General features: G+C 45.2%; 1 protein-coding gene across 16 annotated transcripts in view; it reads right to left on the bottom strand.

The window, feature by feature from the left end:
- The window catches only part of Tfpi (tissue factor pathway inhibitor), a 50,396-nt gene extending 32,493 nt beyond the window's left edge, over positions 1-17,903 (bottom strand). For 3 of the 16 annotated variants that reach the window (XM_060390372.1, XM_021642882.2, XM_060390370.1), the window contains exons 1-2: positions 17,641-17,902; positions 17,000-17,117 (exon numbers count right to left, since the gene is read on the bottom strand). Coding sequence is in view for 2 of the 16 variants with exons in the window: in XM_021642883.2 (XP_021498558.2) it covers positions 4,508-4,517 (10 nt within the window). In the remaining 14 variants the exon portion in view is untranslated. Of the gene's footprint in view, positions 1-4,507; positions 4,663-8,680; positions 8,860-11,754; positions 11,860-16,999; positions 17,118-17,640 lie in introns of those variants that run through there. The other 13 variants (XM_060390377.1, XM_060390371.1, XM_060390376.1 and 10 more) reach the window with 13 other exon arrangements.
- Positions 17,904-17,971: the final 68 nt, after the last annotated feature.

Genomic DNA, 17,971 nt, shown 5'->3' with positions numbered 1-17,971 from the left:
CTGGTGTGCAGGCAGAACACTGTATACATAATAAATTAATAAATAAATAAGTCTCTTTTTTCAATAAATGAAAACTTTTATGGCTGGACAGACATGACAGACCTTTAATCCCAGCCACAGAGGCAGGAAGAACTCTAGGGCTAGCCTGGTCTATCTACATAGTGATTTCCAGGACAGCCAGAGTTACATAGTGAGACCTTGTCTCAAAAAAAAAAAAAAAAAAGTTTTATGATAAAAATATAAGGTAATGGGTACTTTCCTATATCTTAAAGAACAGAAATTTTGTTTTGGTTGATTATTTATGGTCTGCTAAAGGAAGGCGTGAGGGACAAACTTGACCACTGAAAAAGGGAGGACATTTTGGAGAAACATCTTCTGGACTCATGCAATTTTCTCGGCTAATGCCGTTTCCTCTGTGCATTTACCACTTCTGTCCACACAACTTGGCTGACCCCACTAAACCATGGCTGTCCATTCTCTTGAGCCATGTGCCTTTTTACTTGCTGCTTCTCACTGTGGGTGAGCCAGCAGCCAAGCAAAATGAAAAAAGGGAAAAAGCAAGCAAGATAAAGCCCACTGTGAGGCACAAGTTAGAGAGCCACTCAGGACTGTTTCACTTTTTTCTTGTTTTCAGGGGGTTTTGTTTGTTCTTGTTCTCTGTTCTGGCAGACAGGCTACCCTGACAAGTCTTTTCCGTGTTTGGAAGTTCGCTTTATGTAAGCAGTATTCTCAAGTGAAAATTCTAAAACACTCATAACGAGGTGCTGTAAATAAATTGTTGTTAGCTGTGGTGTTTTGGAAACTGTAAAGTCACATTCCCTAGTGGAGGAATGGCTTGCCTCAGAAGAGGCCTGTGAGCTAGGTTTGTATTCACAGGAAGAAAGTATTTTCTGAAAAAATATACTGTGGAAATGCAAATGTTTGGGTAATTCCCTGGGGGACAGCGTGACGAAGAACTGCACGAGGACCACATCCCAGACTAAGGAATCCACACAGGGCCACGTTTATCTCCTTGCTCACTTCCCCAGGAGCACATTCCTAGTGCTAGGGGTCAGAGCTGTAAGCGAGACATGAGCCTCAGGCTCGTTTATGACGTAAAACTTAAGTTAAGCTAAAATGGGGCTCTGGCTAGACCAGATAAACATCGACTTTGAAAATGACATTAGAGGCACAGAGACATGTAGCTATAAAACCTGTACATTTCTGTAATGACTGAATATTTTCAGAGATTTCCTGCCGCGACGCTAGGTTGCTGTATCCTGACAATAATGCTGCGCAGCTCTCCCGCAGGCACACTGACCTGCTGTTTGCTGTACAGCATGTCCATTCCAGGACCAAGTGCCTGGATGACCAAGAAGCAGCACAAGTGATCCTGAGCTGTGTGCCTGCAGCACTCCTTTGTTTTGTTTCTCTGTGTGGCCCTGGCTGTCCAGTGCTCTGTGGGCCAGGCTGGCCTCGAACTCACAGAGATCCGCCTGCCTCTGCCTCCCTAGTGCTGGGAGTAAAGGTGTGCGCCACCACTGCCGGCTCCCTGCTGCACTCTTAACTAAGGTGTATGCTGTGGGTACCAAATTTAACACACGAAAATATAAAACGAACAGATATATTATTTATGTCCATATTTCTCTTTTAGTATTCTTAACTGCCTCTTGCAAAAGAGGCTTATACAGTATCTGTTACAACAGGAAAAAAGCCTGTTTTCTCTAATATGCTTATTCTACAAGCAAAATTCATTGAATAATACAAGTTTTACAGTGTTTACTGTTATAAGTTTAATACTGAGGATTGCCCAAGTGTTTCATTCTTCTTAAAGTCTATGCTTTGTAAGAGATTATATTTATTAATGAAAAATATTTCCCATGACTCTTTCCAAATATATACAAAAAAACTAAGTTTAAGCCCAATTCTAAACTAACCATATTAATAAAAGAAAGAGCCAGGCACAGTGGCGCACGCCTGTAATCTCACCACTCAGGGAGGCAGAGGTAGGAGAATCTCTGTGAGTTTGAGGCCACCCTGGTCTACAGAGCGAGTCCAGGACAGCCAGGGCTACACAGAGAAACCCTGGCTCCAAAAAAGAAAAAGAAAAAAGAAAGGTTGAAAATCAGGGAACTGGCCTCTTCCACATGAAGTAGTGTAGGAGTTTGCTCAGTGATAAAACTTAAACAAACAAAAGACACGCCAAGTATCAGACTTTCCTTTGCCTCTAAAGTTTGGTGGTAATAAAACCCATAAATTCACACATTAAAGAATCAGCTTAAGAGAAGAGCTGGAAAGAGCCTATCCTATTGGACGTGAGCTCGTTTTGAGCACCTACCTGTTCTCAACGTTCGCCCTCTCTGCCTCCATCTTGTGTTAAGGCTCAGCTCTTTAGCGGGCCGGGATGCTCTCCTTAGCCCTGAGCTACAGCCACAGTGTGTCCATTAAAGCTGCAGGCAAGCAACAGCAGGTTCCGAGAGCCCTTAGCATCACACTGATCTTCTCATGTCTAACTTGTACTCACGTTAAGAAAAAAACACGTCTCACTATTTTATACCAGAAGCAAATACTGATTCAAAATAACGAAATGAGTTGTCAAATTTTTCCTTGACTGGGACAGTGTAGAGCCACCTGAAATCAGCACTCTCTACAGTAAAATACTCTGGTTTCTCCTCAGCTAGTGTGAGTCGTGTATTTAAATATACAACACTGACGGAAACTTTAAATACTCTTACAGGTAGGTTTGCACATTAATAGATTTGTTTTAGTCAAAGTGCCAAAGCAAGTCCAGGGCAGCCACAGGGCTGTACAGAGAAACCCTGCCTTGAAAAAAAAAACAGAGACAGAGAGAGACTGTTGATCAGTTCCCCTACTTAGGTCTCTCTGCCTCCTGCAATCTAGCCCTGACTTAATCTCTTGAACACAGTGGAAACACTGCTTTATATTCAAATTTCTCTTCAATTATTGCCTTAGAAGAGTGGTTTGGGGGCTGGAGAGATGGCTCAGTGGTTAAGAGTACTAACTGCTCTTCCCGAGGACCTGGGTTCAATTCCCAGCACCAACATGGCAGCTCACAACTGTCTCTAGCTCCAAAATCTGACACCCATAGACATACATGCAAGCAAAACACCAATGCACATAAAATAAAAATAAATAATTTTTTAAAAAAAGAGTAGTTTGAACACAAAAGAGAAAATAGCTGCATGTGTATGTCTATGTCGTTTTCATGCATGTAAACTTGTTCATATGTGCACGTGTGTAGAAGCCTGAGGTCAATGCTGAGCGTTTCCTCAGTCTCTCTCCACCTTCTAGGTCCAGGCCTCTCCCTGAGCCCAGAGCTCACTGTTTCGCTGCTTTGTCTAAGCAGCTTGCTGGTTCCCTGATGGCTTCCCAGAGGATGGGATTATAGACAGACCCCCACGACCGCCCAGCATGTGTATGCGTGTGGCATAGTCGAGCTTCCTTTTGCTTCTGAAGCAAAAGCTTTACAAGTTTTTCAGTGTTCTCACAGGCTGCTGAGGAAGAAGAGTCACCAGCGGTCTTACCTAGATGCTCTGTGCGCAATGGTCAGCTAGGCAACAGGTGCCTATTTGTGCAGTAGAGGCACGAATGTTTGTTATGGTGACAGCTTTCTACCTGGATTCTTAAAGCTCACGCCACAGGAAGAACCCCATGCCTGGGACGCTCCCAGAACAGGCGGTTGAGGAGGCTGCAGGCTCTGAGGAGAACCCACTGATACTGTTTTGTAAATGGACACTCAGCAAACCACCTCCTACACACCTATTCTCACAAACATAGACTACTGCAGGTTTCACACTCACCCCACATCAGAGCAGATCCTTCGTGCTGTTGTTAGAGTCGCAGCCAGTAAAGCAAAGAAAAGAATTGACTGTGGACTACTCATCCTTAAATGAAACATCCACATCACAACATGCTCAACACTCAGGCAGCACTGAAGAAGGCGGGTGGAAAGATTCTAAGAGCGGAAGGTCAGGGAAGACTGCTGAGGTGTCTTCTGGACCTGACAAGGCCTTTTCCCTCAAAATCTCACAGTAACTGTAGCTGCTTGTATCAGACCTTGTACAAGATTGAGCCCGTCAACATTCTAGCATGGTTAAAGAATGGGCTAACGAGGCCCCGCCACTGCCCAAAAGCCATGGTTAACTGACGGTTGCTGGAGGCGGCAAGACTCCCTTTTCACGGTGTGGCTCATGGCAGTGTGGCGGTGAACGTATTTCCAGGCTATATTTACTATGCTAAACTTGTGAGAAAAAAATTTTTTGCTTGTATAGGCCATGAGAAAGTTGTTCCTGCCTTGAATGTCCCCTGTCAGCTGGCCTGAGGTGGACCACTTCCTGGCACAGTTGTGTTATTCTTATTATTATTCTTATGCAGCTTTTATTCACTTTACATCCTTGTGGTAGCCCCTTCCCTCCTCACCTCCCAGTCCTACCCTTTCTCCCTCCCTCCCTCCCCTCCCCTATTCCTCAGAAAAAAGGAGCTCCCTTTCCCATCCAGCCCAGCTCACCAAGTTGCATCAGGACCGAGCATGTGGCCAGCCAAACCAGTGCCGCCAGGGGGAAGTGATCAGAAAGCCGGCAAAGGAGCCCGGTGCAGTCCCCACTTCCCTTGCTAGAGGACCCACACCAGACCTGAGCTGCCGGGCTGCTACATCTCTGTAGGGGGCCAGTTGTGTTATTCTTAAGAACTGCTGATTGTTGCAAAATATTTTCACTGCCTCAGCTCTTCCTACAAGTTAATGAGCTCACAAGATTAACTGCTAACTTCTACCTTTGTGGAAACGCTTGCTGGCTTGGATGGCTCAGGCACCTGCTGGACATCCATTAAAATCAAGCCTTGCCTCCACCCAGAAAGGACAGGAGTTACTTTATGGGACTGGAGAGATGGCTCAGAGGTTGAGAGCACTGGTCCTGAGTTCAGTTCCTAGCACCCACCTGGTGGCTCACAACCATCTATAGTGAGATCTGGTGCCCTCCTGTGGCATGTAGGCATACATTCAGGCAGAATGCTGTATAAATAATAAATAAATCATTTTAAAAAAATTATTATTTTATGGTTTTTGCCTTTATAATCCTTAGGCTAACAATAGCTGGGGCCTTACTTAGAAAACTCTCTCTGGGTTGGGTTCTGGACACTCTCTTTTTATTTAAAAAAACAAAAACAAAACCTCTGACTTACTAAAGCCAAAACTTGAGTCCGACTGGTGAGTCTCTGAATGACGCACAACAGCAGGATGTCCAACCTCTCGGGGATGAACCAATATCATGTGCACACTGGAAACCCTAAAATCAGGCTCAGTGATTCCCAGGAAGGGTGTAGGAGAAGGAGTGGGAATGGAGTTAATAAATCACGAAAAAATTATGTAGTAAACCACCAAAAAATTATGTTACCATTTTGTCTCTAGAAAAAGAGGATGGATGGAAGGAGGGAAAGAGAGAGGGAGGAAAGTGAAGAAAGAGTTGGCTTTTCAAAATAAAAAATAGTAGTGAAGTTTTAGAACTGTGAAAGTTTTGATGTTTTCATTAAATAAGGTATTAAAAAGTCCTCATTAATGGCTGGAGAGATGGCTCAGAGGTTAAAAGCAATGTTGGTTTTTCAAAGGTCCTGAGTTCAAATCCCAGCAACCACATGGTGGCTCCTAACCACCTATAATGAGATCTGGTGCCCTCTTATGGGCTGCTGGCACACACACAGGCAGAATTCTCTATAAAAAATAAATAAATAAATCTTTTTAAAAATTTTCCTCATTAAATGGATTAGGGGCTGTTAGCTGTTATCATCCCAAAAAATCAATCCATGGTAATGTTTGCCTTTAAGTGTCAGTAATCCTTGTCCTTAGATGCTTGAATTAGATTCACAGCTGGAGTTTATTAACTGAATAGTGATTTAATATGCAAAATAGGGAGGGCTTTGGAAAGAATTGGGTAAGAGACAACAGATAGATGGCCTACAACATAATCGCTAAGCCATGCATTTTCCTGCACGTAAATGTTTATTGTTCAGAAATGCCTGAAATTCTTTAAAAAATTATACTTATGAACTAAATATTACAAAATGGCTAAATACACATTCATATCTATTATACACTCAAGCAATGTAGATTTTCAAGACTGTAACAATTAAACGTAGTGACACTTTCATTCACTAACTGCTGTATCTCTTGAAGCTGATTGGTAACGAAAAAAGCCCTTCACATTTACAAGAAAATGTGTATTTGAAGACTATTTAGTAGAGAGGAAGGAAATGGTGTTCGAGGAGAAATACATGATTTGACAGAAGATACAAAGTTTTAGGGAAATGTGACATATTTTCTTTAGATTTTTTAGTTAATTTGGACATCTTTGCTGGTTACTGAAATGGTGATTAACTGGCCCTCCCTCTCCACAATCCATGTGCTCACAGACCACAGACCACAGAAGCCAGCCGGGGCCACAGCACAAGTGGTCTACACCATGATGTGTGGCTGGCTGTCAGTGTCTGGGCAGCCCTGCGACCCTCTAGAACAGCTCCTCATGCTGGTCATCTCCAACCACAGCACTATTTCATTGCTACTTCCTAACGGTAACTTGGCTAACGTGGTGGGTAACAGGGCCGATACCTGACATGCAAGGTTTCTCGGCCCACAGGCTGAGAGCCGCTGCTCCAGGGGGATCTTACAGGGTTGAAGAGAAGGTGTTTGTTTGCTTGTGTGTTTGTTTTTTCAAATGCCCCTCCATCTAAGTGCGCTATGCAGGAAGATTCACTCAGAGTCGTTTAACTTCTGTAGGTACCTGTGACCAAGCAGCTCTCATGTGATACTAAGGAAGATGGCTCTAAGGACACTGGCCTGCTGTCAGTTACGGGAATGATACGGAAGAGCCCAAATTCATGCTGAGCTGGTCAGTCTTGAAAACCCTGCCTCTGAGATTTGAGTATTAGGGGCTAATAACTGGGCCCATTAATTTAAACTTGTATCTTCTATGGTTGTTTTCCTTTGGGGAACAAAACATGGCCAGGCAATTGTAGTTTGTGCTTTCACAAACAAGCTATTAGCCAATCTGTGAAAACGGTTTTAGTTGGAAGATGTTTATGGTGCTATGACTCACAAGGCCCAGACAGAACCTTCTCTCTGTCAACTGTTTTGTGAGATGACACAGCAGTAGAGGCCCTTGTTACACAAACATTGCAAAGGTGGAAAGAGAGACTAACTCCATAAATTGATCAGGTTGTTGTTGGTTTTGTTTTGTTTTGTTTTGTTTTGTTTTGTTTTGTTTTCTTTTCTTTTCTTTTCTTTTCTTTTCTTTTCCAAGGCAGGGTTTCTCTGTGTAGCCCTGGCTGTCCCGGAACTTGCTCTGAAGACCAGGCTGGCCTTGAACACAGAGATCCACCCCCACCTAGTGAATCATATTTTTAAAGATTTCCCAGACCAAAAATTAAGTACGGGGAGCAATGAAACAAAGCATTTTGGAGCTGAAGAATGAATATCAGAACATGGAGTAATTTAAAAGCAAAGCAAAAATTATAACGCATGATTCCAGGCTCTGCCTCATCTACTTACTGAAAGGCTGAACAATCCAACAGTGAATCCGCTTTTGGATTTGGCTCTAGTTATAAGGAGATGTAACTTTCTGAGGAACTGCTCAGTGTAAAACTACCTGATGGCGTAATATGTCCATATTTGAAACTGTGACCATTTTTCGGGTTACATTTTTTTTTTTTACATTTTTTAGGAAAATAGTTGACACAAATGGTTTTATAAAAACAAAGAAGGTTGGAATAAAGATGCCAAAATCTTTAGACCACAGACTCTAACTTCTTATTCATAATATAAAAAGAAAAAATGGGCTGGGCAGTGGTGCACAGGCAGATCTCTGAGTGAGAAGCCAGCCTGAGCTACAGAGCAAGTTCCAGGTCAGCCAGACTACACACAGAAAAACCTGTCTCAGAAACAAAGAAACAAAAAAGTAAAAATGAAAATCACTTCATGGGAAAGGAACAACAGTGCCAGGCAGAAGAAGAAAACATTCTTTTGTTTTGTTTTGTTGTTTTCTGAGACCGGGTTTCTCTGTGAAGCCCTGGCTGTCCTGGGCTCACTCTGTAGACCAGGCTGGCCTGGAACTCACAGAGATCTGCCTGCCTCTGCCTCCTCTTGTGCTGGGATTAAAGGTGTGCACCACCACACCTGACTACAAGACAGAATATTCTAATGCCATGGACAAACTAAGATGTTAAAAAGCTTGAAAACGTAAAAGAGGGTATGGTTATTCACACTGCTGTAGACGAGAGAACTCGTAAGTATCTAAAACATTCCAGCATATTTTATAAGTAAACAGAGACTTAGAAACCATTGGCGGGGGGCGGGGGTTCTCTGTGCCACAGCCCCACTTCCTGTCCTTGGCTAGTCTCACTATAGACCAGGTTGGGCCAATGTGCGGAGCTCCTCCTCTCTCAAGCGCTGGGATTACAGCTGTGCGCGGCCGTTCTTCTCTGTTTGTGGCTGTGGTGGGAACAGGGCATCTGTGACATGGGCCTGTGGGCGGCCAGGCACGCCAATGCCAAGGTCTGGTTCCTGTCTCTGTGTGTTCTGCCCTGGGCTACCGTGCTCTGGGACTGACAAGGGAAAGGCACCCCGACACCTTGTGGTTCTGCCGGCTGAGCTGACAGCCCACATCTCCACCACACTCTCCCCTGGATTTCTTACCTTGATAAGCCTGTAGTCCTCCAAGGAGACCCGGAGATGAGCTCCCAAAATTATATTGTCTGCAGAAGAAATTCGGAGACAGGTCCCCAAAAAGATACAGTCTAGAAATAATACAGGCTAGGGGTCTTGACTGGGTTCAGTTTCTCTGCCAGTTGGAGAAATAAAAGGCAGGCAAAGGTCTGAAGGGCGACAGAGAGCAGCAGAGATTGTGAGTGCCACTGGCAGAACAGCAGTTAAAGAAAGGCAGCTCATGAGCGTGAGCAAGCCCCGGCCTGGCAGACGCTTGGAAGAGTGACTCTCTGCAAAGCAAAGAGAGCCCAGCCTTTTCTGGAGGCCTGCGGTTTTAAAGCATCTCAAGCCTTCCTCCCCCGAGGTAGGGTTGCTCAGTCTGAAGACAGGACCTGTGTCACATTCTCAGCGAGGAGGGTTGGTCAGTCTGAAGACCTGTGTCACGTCCTCAGTGGGCCTTGAACTCACTGAACCGGTTCTCAGCTTGAGGCTCTTGCCTCAAGGTCAAAGGCTGCTCAAGAAACTAGCCTCCGTCCTCATGCACCATCACCCCTCTCCACATCTGCCTGCCTACCAGGAAGTAAGTCTAACTCCTGACCACTCACCCTGATGGACCACAGTACCAGCGCCTGGTAACAGGGAAGAAGACGGGTGGCCGCAGACTCCATCTGGATCTTGCTTCAAGTGTGGCAAAGAATTGTCCTACGCCTCAGCCCAAACTGCAGCCACTGTTGGCTTGGCTGCCCTGCTCTGCCTAAGTAGTTTTCCCAAGTCTCCCTTCTACAGGAAAATCTCTTAGACCCTCTGCTCTGGGGGCTGACGCTGTCCAGCATGGTAGCTGAAGACTTAACGCTGCCGTGGGCGGCTGCCAATCACAGATAACCTCTGCCCCAGCAAAGACCCCAGAAGTCACCACACTGGCTGTCCAGGTAGCAGGTAAATCTGTCATCCTTAACTGACACAGAGGCCATTTGGTTTGCACTTCCTGCTCAGGTTTCTCCTTGTCAGATCACTGTGACAGTTACGAAGACCAGCCCTAGCTTTATCAGTTTAGGAGCAGCAAGCTGACCTTATCCTGCTCCCCGCAGGACACAGCTTCCTGGTCGGTCCATTTCCTACTTAAAATCAGGCCTGGCCTTTTCTAGACCTGGTCTCCAGCTGAGAAACGCAAGCTCACAGATTTCCCTTGCTGGCAGGCTTCATGCTGATGCAGATAAACTCACAGAAATGGGTTTCAAGGTTAAAAGCAAACTCTAGCAATGCCATTGCTGCCACTACGTGAAACTTGCTTTTTACTGCTTCATCATTTAAAAGAACTCTCCCTTCAGTGGCTTTTCTCAGTAGCCAAGCACCTATGCCTCACAATAAATGAAAAAGGTCAAAGTTTATGCAAATTGCACAGGCCTGAGGAAAGGATTTAAAGTATGTGAAAATGATTTAAGGTATGTGAAAATGAGGCCTAAAGATGATACAGGATGCTAAGAGTTCAAAGGTCACTCGGTGGAGTTCTGCTATGTTAATCCTGCCTTGGTAAAACACTGGCTATTAAACCTTTTTTAAAAATTATCATAGCCAGCCAAATGGGGTGGCTCACGCAGTGAGGCAGAGGCAGGTGGATCTCTGTGAGTTTGAGGCCAGCTTGGTCTACAAAGGGAGTCCAGGTCAGCCAAGACTACACAGAGAAACCCTGTATCCAAGAACCATCATAGTCACAGATTCAGTTTTTTTTTTAATCTCCTAAATATAAATTTAAAAGTGTTTCTATTAGAAATACCCTTGTCTTCTGTTTTCTTCCCTGCCAAGAAAAATCTCTTATTGCAGAAAAATAAATCTACATGCTTCTATTATACTGATAAATTTTCAAGCTTTGTTTTGCTATGGCTCAAAGGTATGTGTCTAGTCCCACTGTTTATGGACATTTGTTAACTGCTTTTTGTACAGTGAGTATTTCAGTGTAGTTTAACACAGTGGTCATGCTACCCAAAACTTTAATCTCTTTTTGTATACTTAAAAATATTCACAGGCCAAATGTACCCAGGGATCCCTTGCCAAAGGTAGGCCTGGGTAATTGTTCCCTGACTGTCTTCAGACTCACTCAGAAAACCAGATCCTGCCCCACCCCCACCACAGCCTCTGACTGGAATTCCAGCCTCCCTGACTGCCGGCTAAGAAGCCGCTACAGAAGAGGGCAGTACATCAACCCTCATCACCAACAAATGGCTGGACGCTTTCAGCTGTCCAAATACACAGAAGAGAGCTTGAGCTGAGCCACAGGGGGATTTCTGGAGGTTAAATAAAAGCAACCATTCCTCAGGGACTTTTGAAATCAGTTCCCATCGGCCAAAAGGCATCCTTTCTCCCCTCTGGCAGAAGTGACAGGGCTCCATTGACATGGACCTGTGGCTGCACAGCAACGCCCATGTGGCCTCCAAGCTCCCTCAGTCCCTCCTCACAAATACCTGCTGTACATTTCAAAGCTCCCACACCAGTCTCCTGCCCCCCTTCTTATAACCCCATATTCTGGCTACACTTTTTCTTGTTATGTGCTGTCTGTCTCTTGTTCTTGTTCTCTCTCCCTCTCTTGCTCACTCTCTCTCTCTCTCTCTCTCCTCTCCCTCTCTCTCTCTCTATATATATACATATATATTCTCTCTTTCTCTCTCTCTCTATATATATATATATTATATATATATATATATATATATATATATTCTCTCTCTCTCTCTCTCTCTCTTCTCCCTTCCCCCTCTCTCCACTCTTCTCTCCTGCTTCCCTAGCCCTGGCCATGTCAAGTCTGCTGACCATGTTCTCTCTGCTATGAACTCCTCCAGGTGCCTCTGGCTCTTCTTTCTCTCATATCTACAACAAAGTCTGACCATATCATGGAGCAATGATGTCAGCAGTTTCCTTACTATATCCCCTCACACACAAGAATTACACACTGAAACTTTGGAGGCATGTTCAAGACACATGCTCAAGCACATACAGACTGTTAGATTATGTTAGATTATTTAAGGCAGCTGTAGAGAGACAGAAGAAGGAAAGAAAGAGAGGCTGGGTCTGACCTTAAGTGGGACCATGTTTATTCTCAGCGAGGAAGGGCTTTATCACTCACGTGTGCAGATGGCCAAAATGCCTACAGAAGATAGGCTGCGGCCCCTTATGGGGCGGAAATGACTTCTGTAGTCCACGGGAAGCTGGGAAGTGTAGTCTTTCAGCAGGAAACTATCATTCCTAACTCTGACAGGATATAAAAAGTGCAGGGCAGGGATGTGAGAGCTGCTTCGTGGTTTGTTCTGCGGAGGGGGTTCTTTGGTGGGGGGTGGTACCAGGCCCAGTTGGAGAGGCGCTCTTCTGGTCAGGCAGCAAGGAGTCTTAACTCGTTCAGCTGCAGCAGATCATGTGTTTCCATCCTGCATTCCTGAAGAAACTTGAAAATTTGTTACTGGGGGGCTGTAGGCAGATTGCTTTGGTTACAGAGTAAAAATGAAAGGTTTTCCAGGAAGGTTGAGGAATAGGGAGGAGCTGAGATGGGAGAGACAGAGGACCAGCAAGAGAAAATGAGCATACAGTCGATTCAGGGTGACAGTGATGGTCCCATGGCCAAGTCTGAGGCACCAAAATGAGCCAGCAGAAGTAGCAGGGTGCTCCAGAGCAGCAAAGGAAGGGACCAGAGAGAACTGAGGGCTAGTGTAAAGATCTGGCCTGGGGTGCAAGGAGGAAGGTGCCTTTTGGCCAGAGCTTCTCCACAACATCCAAAGGGTCTCTTTGTAGATGTATCAGGAACAAGCGGAGCTGTTGTGGAGTGAGAGCTGTCGGGAAAGCTTATGTGGGACATTTTGTTTGGGTATAAGGTGAAGTTCAGTAAGTAAAACATGTAAAAGGCATCAGTGTGAGGACAGTAAAGAAGAAAGCAGTGATCTGGGCAGAGCCAGAGCACAGCGAGCCGGAGCCCAGACAGGAGGCTTAGGCTTGTGTCTCTAGGCCCCATCTCAGACCAGTCAGGATTTGTCGGTCACAGAGGAGGGCCCAAACCACCCAGTAGTCAGACCTAGTCTTTGTTTGTTTGGTTGGTTGGTTTGGTTTTTCAAGACAGGGTTTCTCTATGTATCCTTGCTGTCCTGAACTCCCTTTGTAGACCAAGCTGGGCTCGAGATCACAGAGAGCCGTCTGCTTCTGCCTCCCCAAGTACTGGGATTAAAGGCATGCGCCACTGCACCAGCTAGATCTAGTCCTCCTTAATCTTGGAGCACTGCGCCATTCAAGGAGTCCAGCTGGCCCTGACGGGTGTTACTGATCTGAGCTGGTGAGACAGAGAAGGGAACTGATGGAAAGGAGACTTCAGTCCAGCGGTTTTCAGTTCTGAGTCCACAAAACAATGTCCAGAGTGGGAAAAAGAGGGATGAGTTGGACAGCCCATGGTCCATGGTTCTCTTTTAGAGGGTCCCTGAATTGCCTTCAGGGTTTTGCCCATCCATCTCTTAGAAACTGCTCCAAGGCTGACCAAAGGACAAAGAGCGGAGCAGCAGTCACAATGCCTCAGAAGAGGATCCGTGCGAGGGACTGTGATAAAACTTAACAGTTGGCAAAGATCCAGAGCATCTCAGGAGGTGAAAACTGTACAACTCTGTAGGGATCATTAACAAAGTTATATGAGGAAAACTGTCCATCCAGACTAACAGGAGTTAATGTGAGGTTGAGTACAAAGCTAGCAAAAGGTTAAATGCAATTGTACAACTGGCTGGGCCATGTGCTGGAGATCTGTAGAAGCAAAAGGTAAGCAGAGCTACCTGTTTGCTGCATCAGACTCTTGCTTATGGAACAAGCGCCTGGAAGCTTTGCAAAAGAGGCCGGTTAACAGAACACCGGAAGGAGAGCAAACTATTAATTTAGTGAATAATGCCGCTGCTAAAGCTGGGCTCATAGAACTAATCCCTTCCTTATTGATTGCTTATCCCTCCTTCCTCCTCACTGCCTATTGGGATTACATCTCATTTTATAGGACTATTTATATGTAATTCCTTATTTACCATAAAGTATAGACTTGATAGTGACGGGAAGAAGGTGTCTTAAACAACTAGCTGGGGCTGGAGAGATGGCTCAGTGGTTAAGAGCTCTGTGTGCTCTTTCAGAGGTCCTGAGTTCAATTCCCAGCGGCCACATGGCGGCTCACAACCATCCATACTGAGATCCTCTTCTGGTGTGCAGGTGTACATGCAGTCAGAGCATTCATAAAATACATAAACTTAAAAACGAAAACAACTTACTGGTAAAGTGCTTATAGAGATTATTGTGCCACTAAATAAAACACAGGTAGATTATTTGTCCCACACTGAGAATAATGGAGAGGTAGCATTAACATGTTACTCAAGACCTATAGATAATCATTATCCCAAAGATCACATTTTAAGATTTTTTTAAATCTTTTGTTTTGGTTTGGTTTGGTTTTTCGAGACAGGGTTTCTCTTTGCAGCCGTGGCTGTCCTGGACTCGCTTTGTAAACCAGGATCACCTGCCTCTACCTCCAAAGTGCTGGGCTTACAGGTGTGCACCTGGCTTTAAATCTTTTTTTAAGACCCGTGCATGTTACCTAAAATTATACATCCAAAAAAGCCTAGCAATTGCTTATTAATGCTTTTATAGATGGCTCTTCAAAAGGACAAGGAGCAAATATGTTATATACGAATTCTGCGCCATCCATGAAATAGATTGTGCCCAAAGCAGATTGTTGCAGGTGCCATAGTCAATCCGTCCTTACCAGACGTTTCTCGGCCACTGAATATTTTAGCTGACTCTGCACGTTCCTGTTTCTCTTTTAGAAACGGCAAGACCTTAACCACACACACCCCCCAGTAATGTCATTTCACAAATATTCCTCTCCCTTCAGCCACCTATCCAACAGCGAACCCAGCCTTCCTCTTAACTCAAACCTGTGCTCCTCCTAACCTGCCAGTGTTCTAGCCGATGAGCTGGCCTCCTTTTTGCTCCTAAGACTTTCTTTTCAGGATGCTCAAAAATCACATACTGACTTCACCAGCTTGGTTTTCTTCCACACCACTGCCATCTACTGGTGGAATGCATTAATTAATCCTTGGGCGTAAAACTACCATTTGGCAAACAGGTATCACTGATATCTCAGAACTTGGGTGTTCAAAGTACGTTCATGTAACAGTTCAGACTTTCTCTAATATGACCATTGCTCCTTCTCACAGAGGTGAAACAACCTTGAATGCCATTTATTGTATACCTTTTTAACGGCACTCCCATTACAATTTGATAATGGCCCTGCCTGTACCAGCAAAGGCTTTAAGAAACTTCACAATTAATCACATTCCTGGATTCCCTTTCAGTGTACAGAGTCAAGTTACTATGGAATGACACTATCAAATATTTAAATGACAATTTTTTTTAAATAAAAAGGGGCATACACACCCACCTAAATCCCCACATACTCTACTACACTTAACCACGCTAACTATGCTAAGCTTTTTCACCTTACTGGATAATGCTGTTTCTAACGTGCAAAAGCATTTTGCCCTAGAGAAGTCACAGCGTAAAGTACATGTTAAATGGGGAGACCTAGAAACTAATCAAGGCAAAGGGCCGGATGTTCTTCTCAAGGTTACGCCTGTGTCTTTGCAGAAAATGAATGAGGCCCCAGACTCCCACTCTGATACGGCTGACGAGAACAGCATCCCAGAGACCACTGGACAAATAAAGCATCTGGAGACAGATGACAAAGCCATCCAGGAGAGGTGCCAAAGAAAGGATAAGTCAGTAACTTGGGGAAGGAACAAGGTCACAATACTACTGATCCAAAAGTGATGCTGTTGTGTTTACTATGTTACATGTTAATTCTCAGCTTGTTAATGCAGAATCCAAATGCTTTCTGTCAGCAGTGAGGCAGGCATAAAATTCACAGCTGTAGCAGGAGACAGCATGACGCTGTCTTGCCTTAATGAGGACTGTTTCTTATGGTTTTTATTCCCAATCCCAGGAACGCTTACTGAGCCATGGAGAGATTTCAAAAATGGTTTGCATTGTTGGGCCTGATAAGGCCTGCTGTATCTACCTGAGCCTGGCTTGAGTTTGGAGACCTGTCTTTAGCTTCTGATTTAAGAGGCGCCACTTCTGGGCAAAAGTGATTCAGCATATCCACCTTAAAATCAACCCTGACTGGTAACTGTTACATGGAGTTTTGTCACTGGCCCACCTCTCCTTGCACTACCTAACCTTGCCCTCTACGTCATTTTACCTCACTTCCTTAACCCTGCCCCCAGACCCAAACCTATAAAAAGAACCGCTTTGTTCAATAAACCAAGTTCCTGCTTCGACAGATCTCCTGGCTCGGTGGTGGTTTATTCCCTGGGGCATCTGGGGCGGTCCAGGCCGTTGACACTCACTATCCCGCTCAGCCATGGAGGGCGTCCAGCTGGACTGGCCACCCTCCTCTCAGCTCCACCTGCCGGATAGCGACCCGGCATTGTATGACTACTACATTAGCAAAAATTAATTAACAGATGGATCAGTTGAGAACCACAGTTTTACCAAATAGAGCTACTATAGATTGTTTGTTGCTCAAGTATAAATTGTTGACAATTTCCTGGAATACACTGCTTTAATATATCCCTCCAAGCTTGCTTCCATATAAATTGCATTTGTATTTGGCATGACTATTAACTTGTATGCCTTAGTTATCTTTAACAGCTTACAATAAGTGTACTGTCACAAAACGCCACCTTTTTTTATGACTCTGTTTCTCCAAATAACTAAAGCTTGACAAAGACAACTTGGCCATCACAGTTCTTATATGATCCAGTTTTAGAACAAACCTTCTAAAGAGGCTGATATTGCCTCTTTAGTTTGAAAACAGGGTACAGTGATGAGCAGAGTACCCCCTTAATCACCTTAACCAAGGTGGTGGTAAAGTCACGCAGCATGCTTCCATCCAGATGAGGACACCAGCCAAGACGGCAACAAGCCACACAGTTGCTAGGTCACTGTCAGCCCCAACCCAGCACAAGTGGCTGAGGTGCCCATTTAACATACCAAAGTGGGCCTGGCCTCCAGGTTCTCCCAGCATCCCTGAGTCCCAACAGGTTACAGGGGAAGGCTGCCAACCCCGCCCTCTACCCTGAACCCTCCCCCCAGGGGCTCTTTCCTATGTAATCCAGATATTGTGGTTACTTGCCCCCTTTTGCTCCGTTTGTACCTTGGGCCTCCCGGTTGGTTCTCCTCTGTCTCTTTTCCCTCCCTTCTCCCCATGACTACTCTGGACCCTCCTGACTCTGGCTGTGCTCTCTTACATACCTATCATAAGCTTTCTCCTCCACCATACCTAGGAACAGTCATGTCCTTTTCTTTTTTTCATTCAGTTTTCAGCCATGATGGAAGGCATTCTGGGTCTGAGCATGTCTGTAAGCCAGGCCTTGAGGAAGATGAAAGAGAACTGTGTGTTATATTGGGAGGGGCCTCGAATGTAACATTCTGTCTTGCAGAATTTTCTAAATCAGCTTAGGTATTAGAAACCCAAAGACTTCGGGCCAGCAGCGGCCATTTGTCCGATGTGTGCTGAGGCCAGCTTTGGTCAAGAGTTGAGCAAATGAACTACATATAGGGTCGACTGTTTCAGATCAGCATGTAGCGAGGCTGAGAGAGGGTGCTTTGGAACGGAGACTTTAAAACTCATAGCAGCGTCCACGATCAAAGTAACGCACTGTTGAGAAATATTTAAAAATACGCCACGCAGGCGACAGATCTAGCATGAAGGATATTTATTGGATAGAGACATGGTGGGGGAGGGGTGAGAGAGACAAAGTGGCCCATTGGTCCTTTCATAACTCAGCTGAACTTGTCTGCCACACACCTGGTGGGTAACACATGATGACATCATCGGTTACTAGGCAGCCCAGAAGCAGGTTGACTAAACTTGTGCTCTAAATCTCACGTACCTGGAAGGTAAAGAGGGCTCCCCAACCTGTACCATTCCAGGGTCACCGGAAGGCCAGAGTGGACGTTGTCTGACAACCTGGTGGATGATCTTTTGCTGATGTGTGGAGCCACATTCACCCGAATCCCCCAAATCCTGAGTGTTGGTTAGGTGCTAATTCTGACGCTCGTCTCTCGGCGGACGGAACCGTCCCTATCAGAGAGGTCCCACAGGCACCCTCCGTCCATAGACCTATCCGTGTGCTCACTGCAAATCCTTCCTCACGAGGACTCGTAAAGGCCACGGGTGCTTTGCTACTTTACAGGGGGGGGAGGGGGCGACGTAGCCAGCCT

The sequence above is a fragment of the Meriones unguiculatus genome, chromosome 8 (genome assembly GCF_030254825.1).
Source record: "Meriones unguiculatus strain TT.TT164.6M chromosome 8, Bangor_MerUng_6.1, whole genome shotgun sequence".
Taxonomy (NCBI): Eukaryota; Metazoa; Chordata; class Mammalia; order Rodentia; family Muridae; genus Meriones; species Meriones unguiculatus.
The sequence above is the reverse complement of the archived record's forward strand: the minus strand, read 5'-3'. Positions and strand labels throughout refer to the sequence as shown.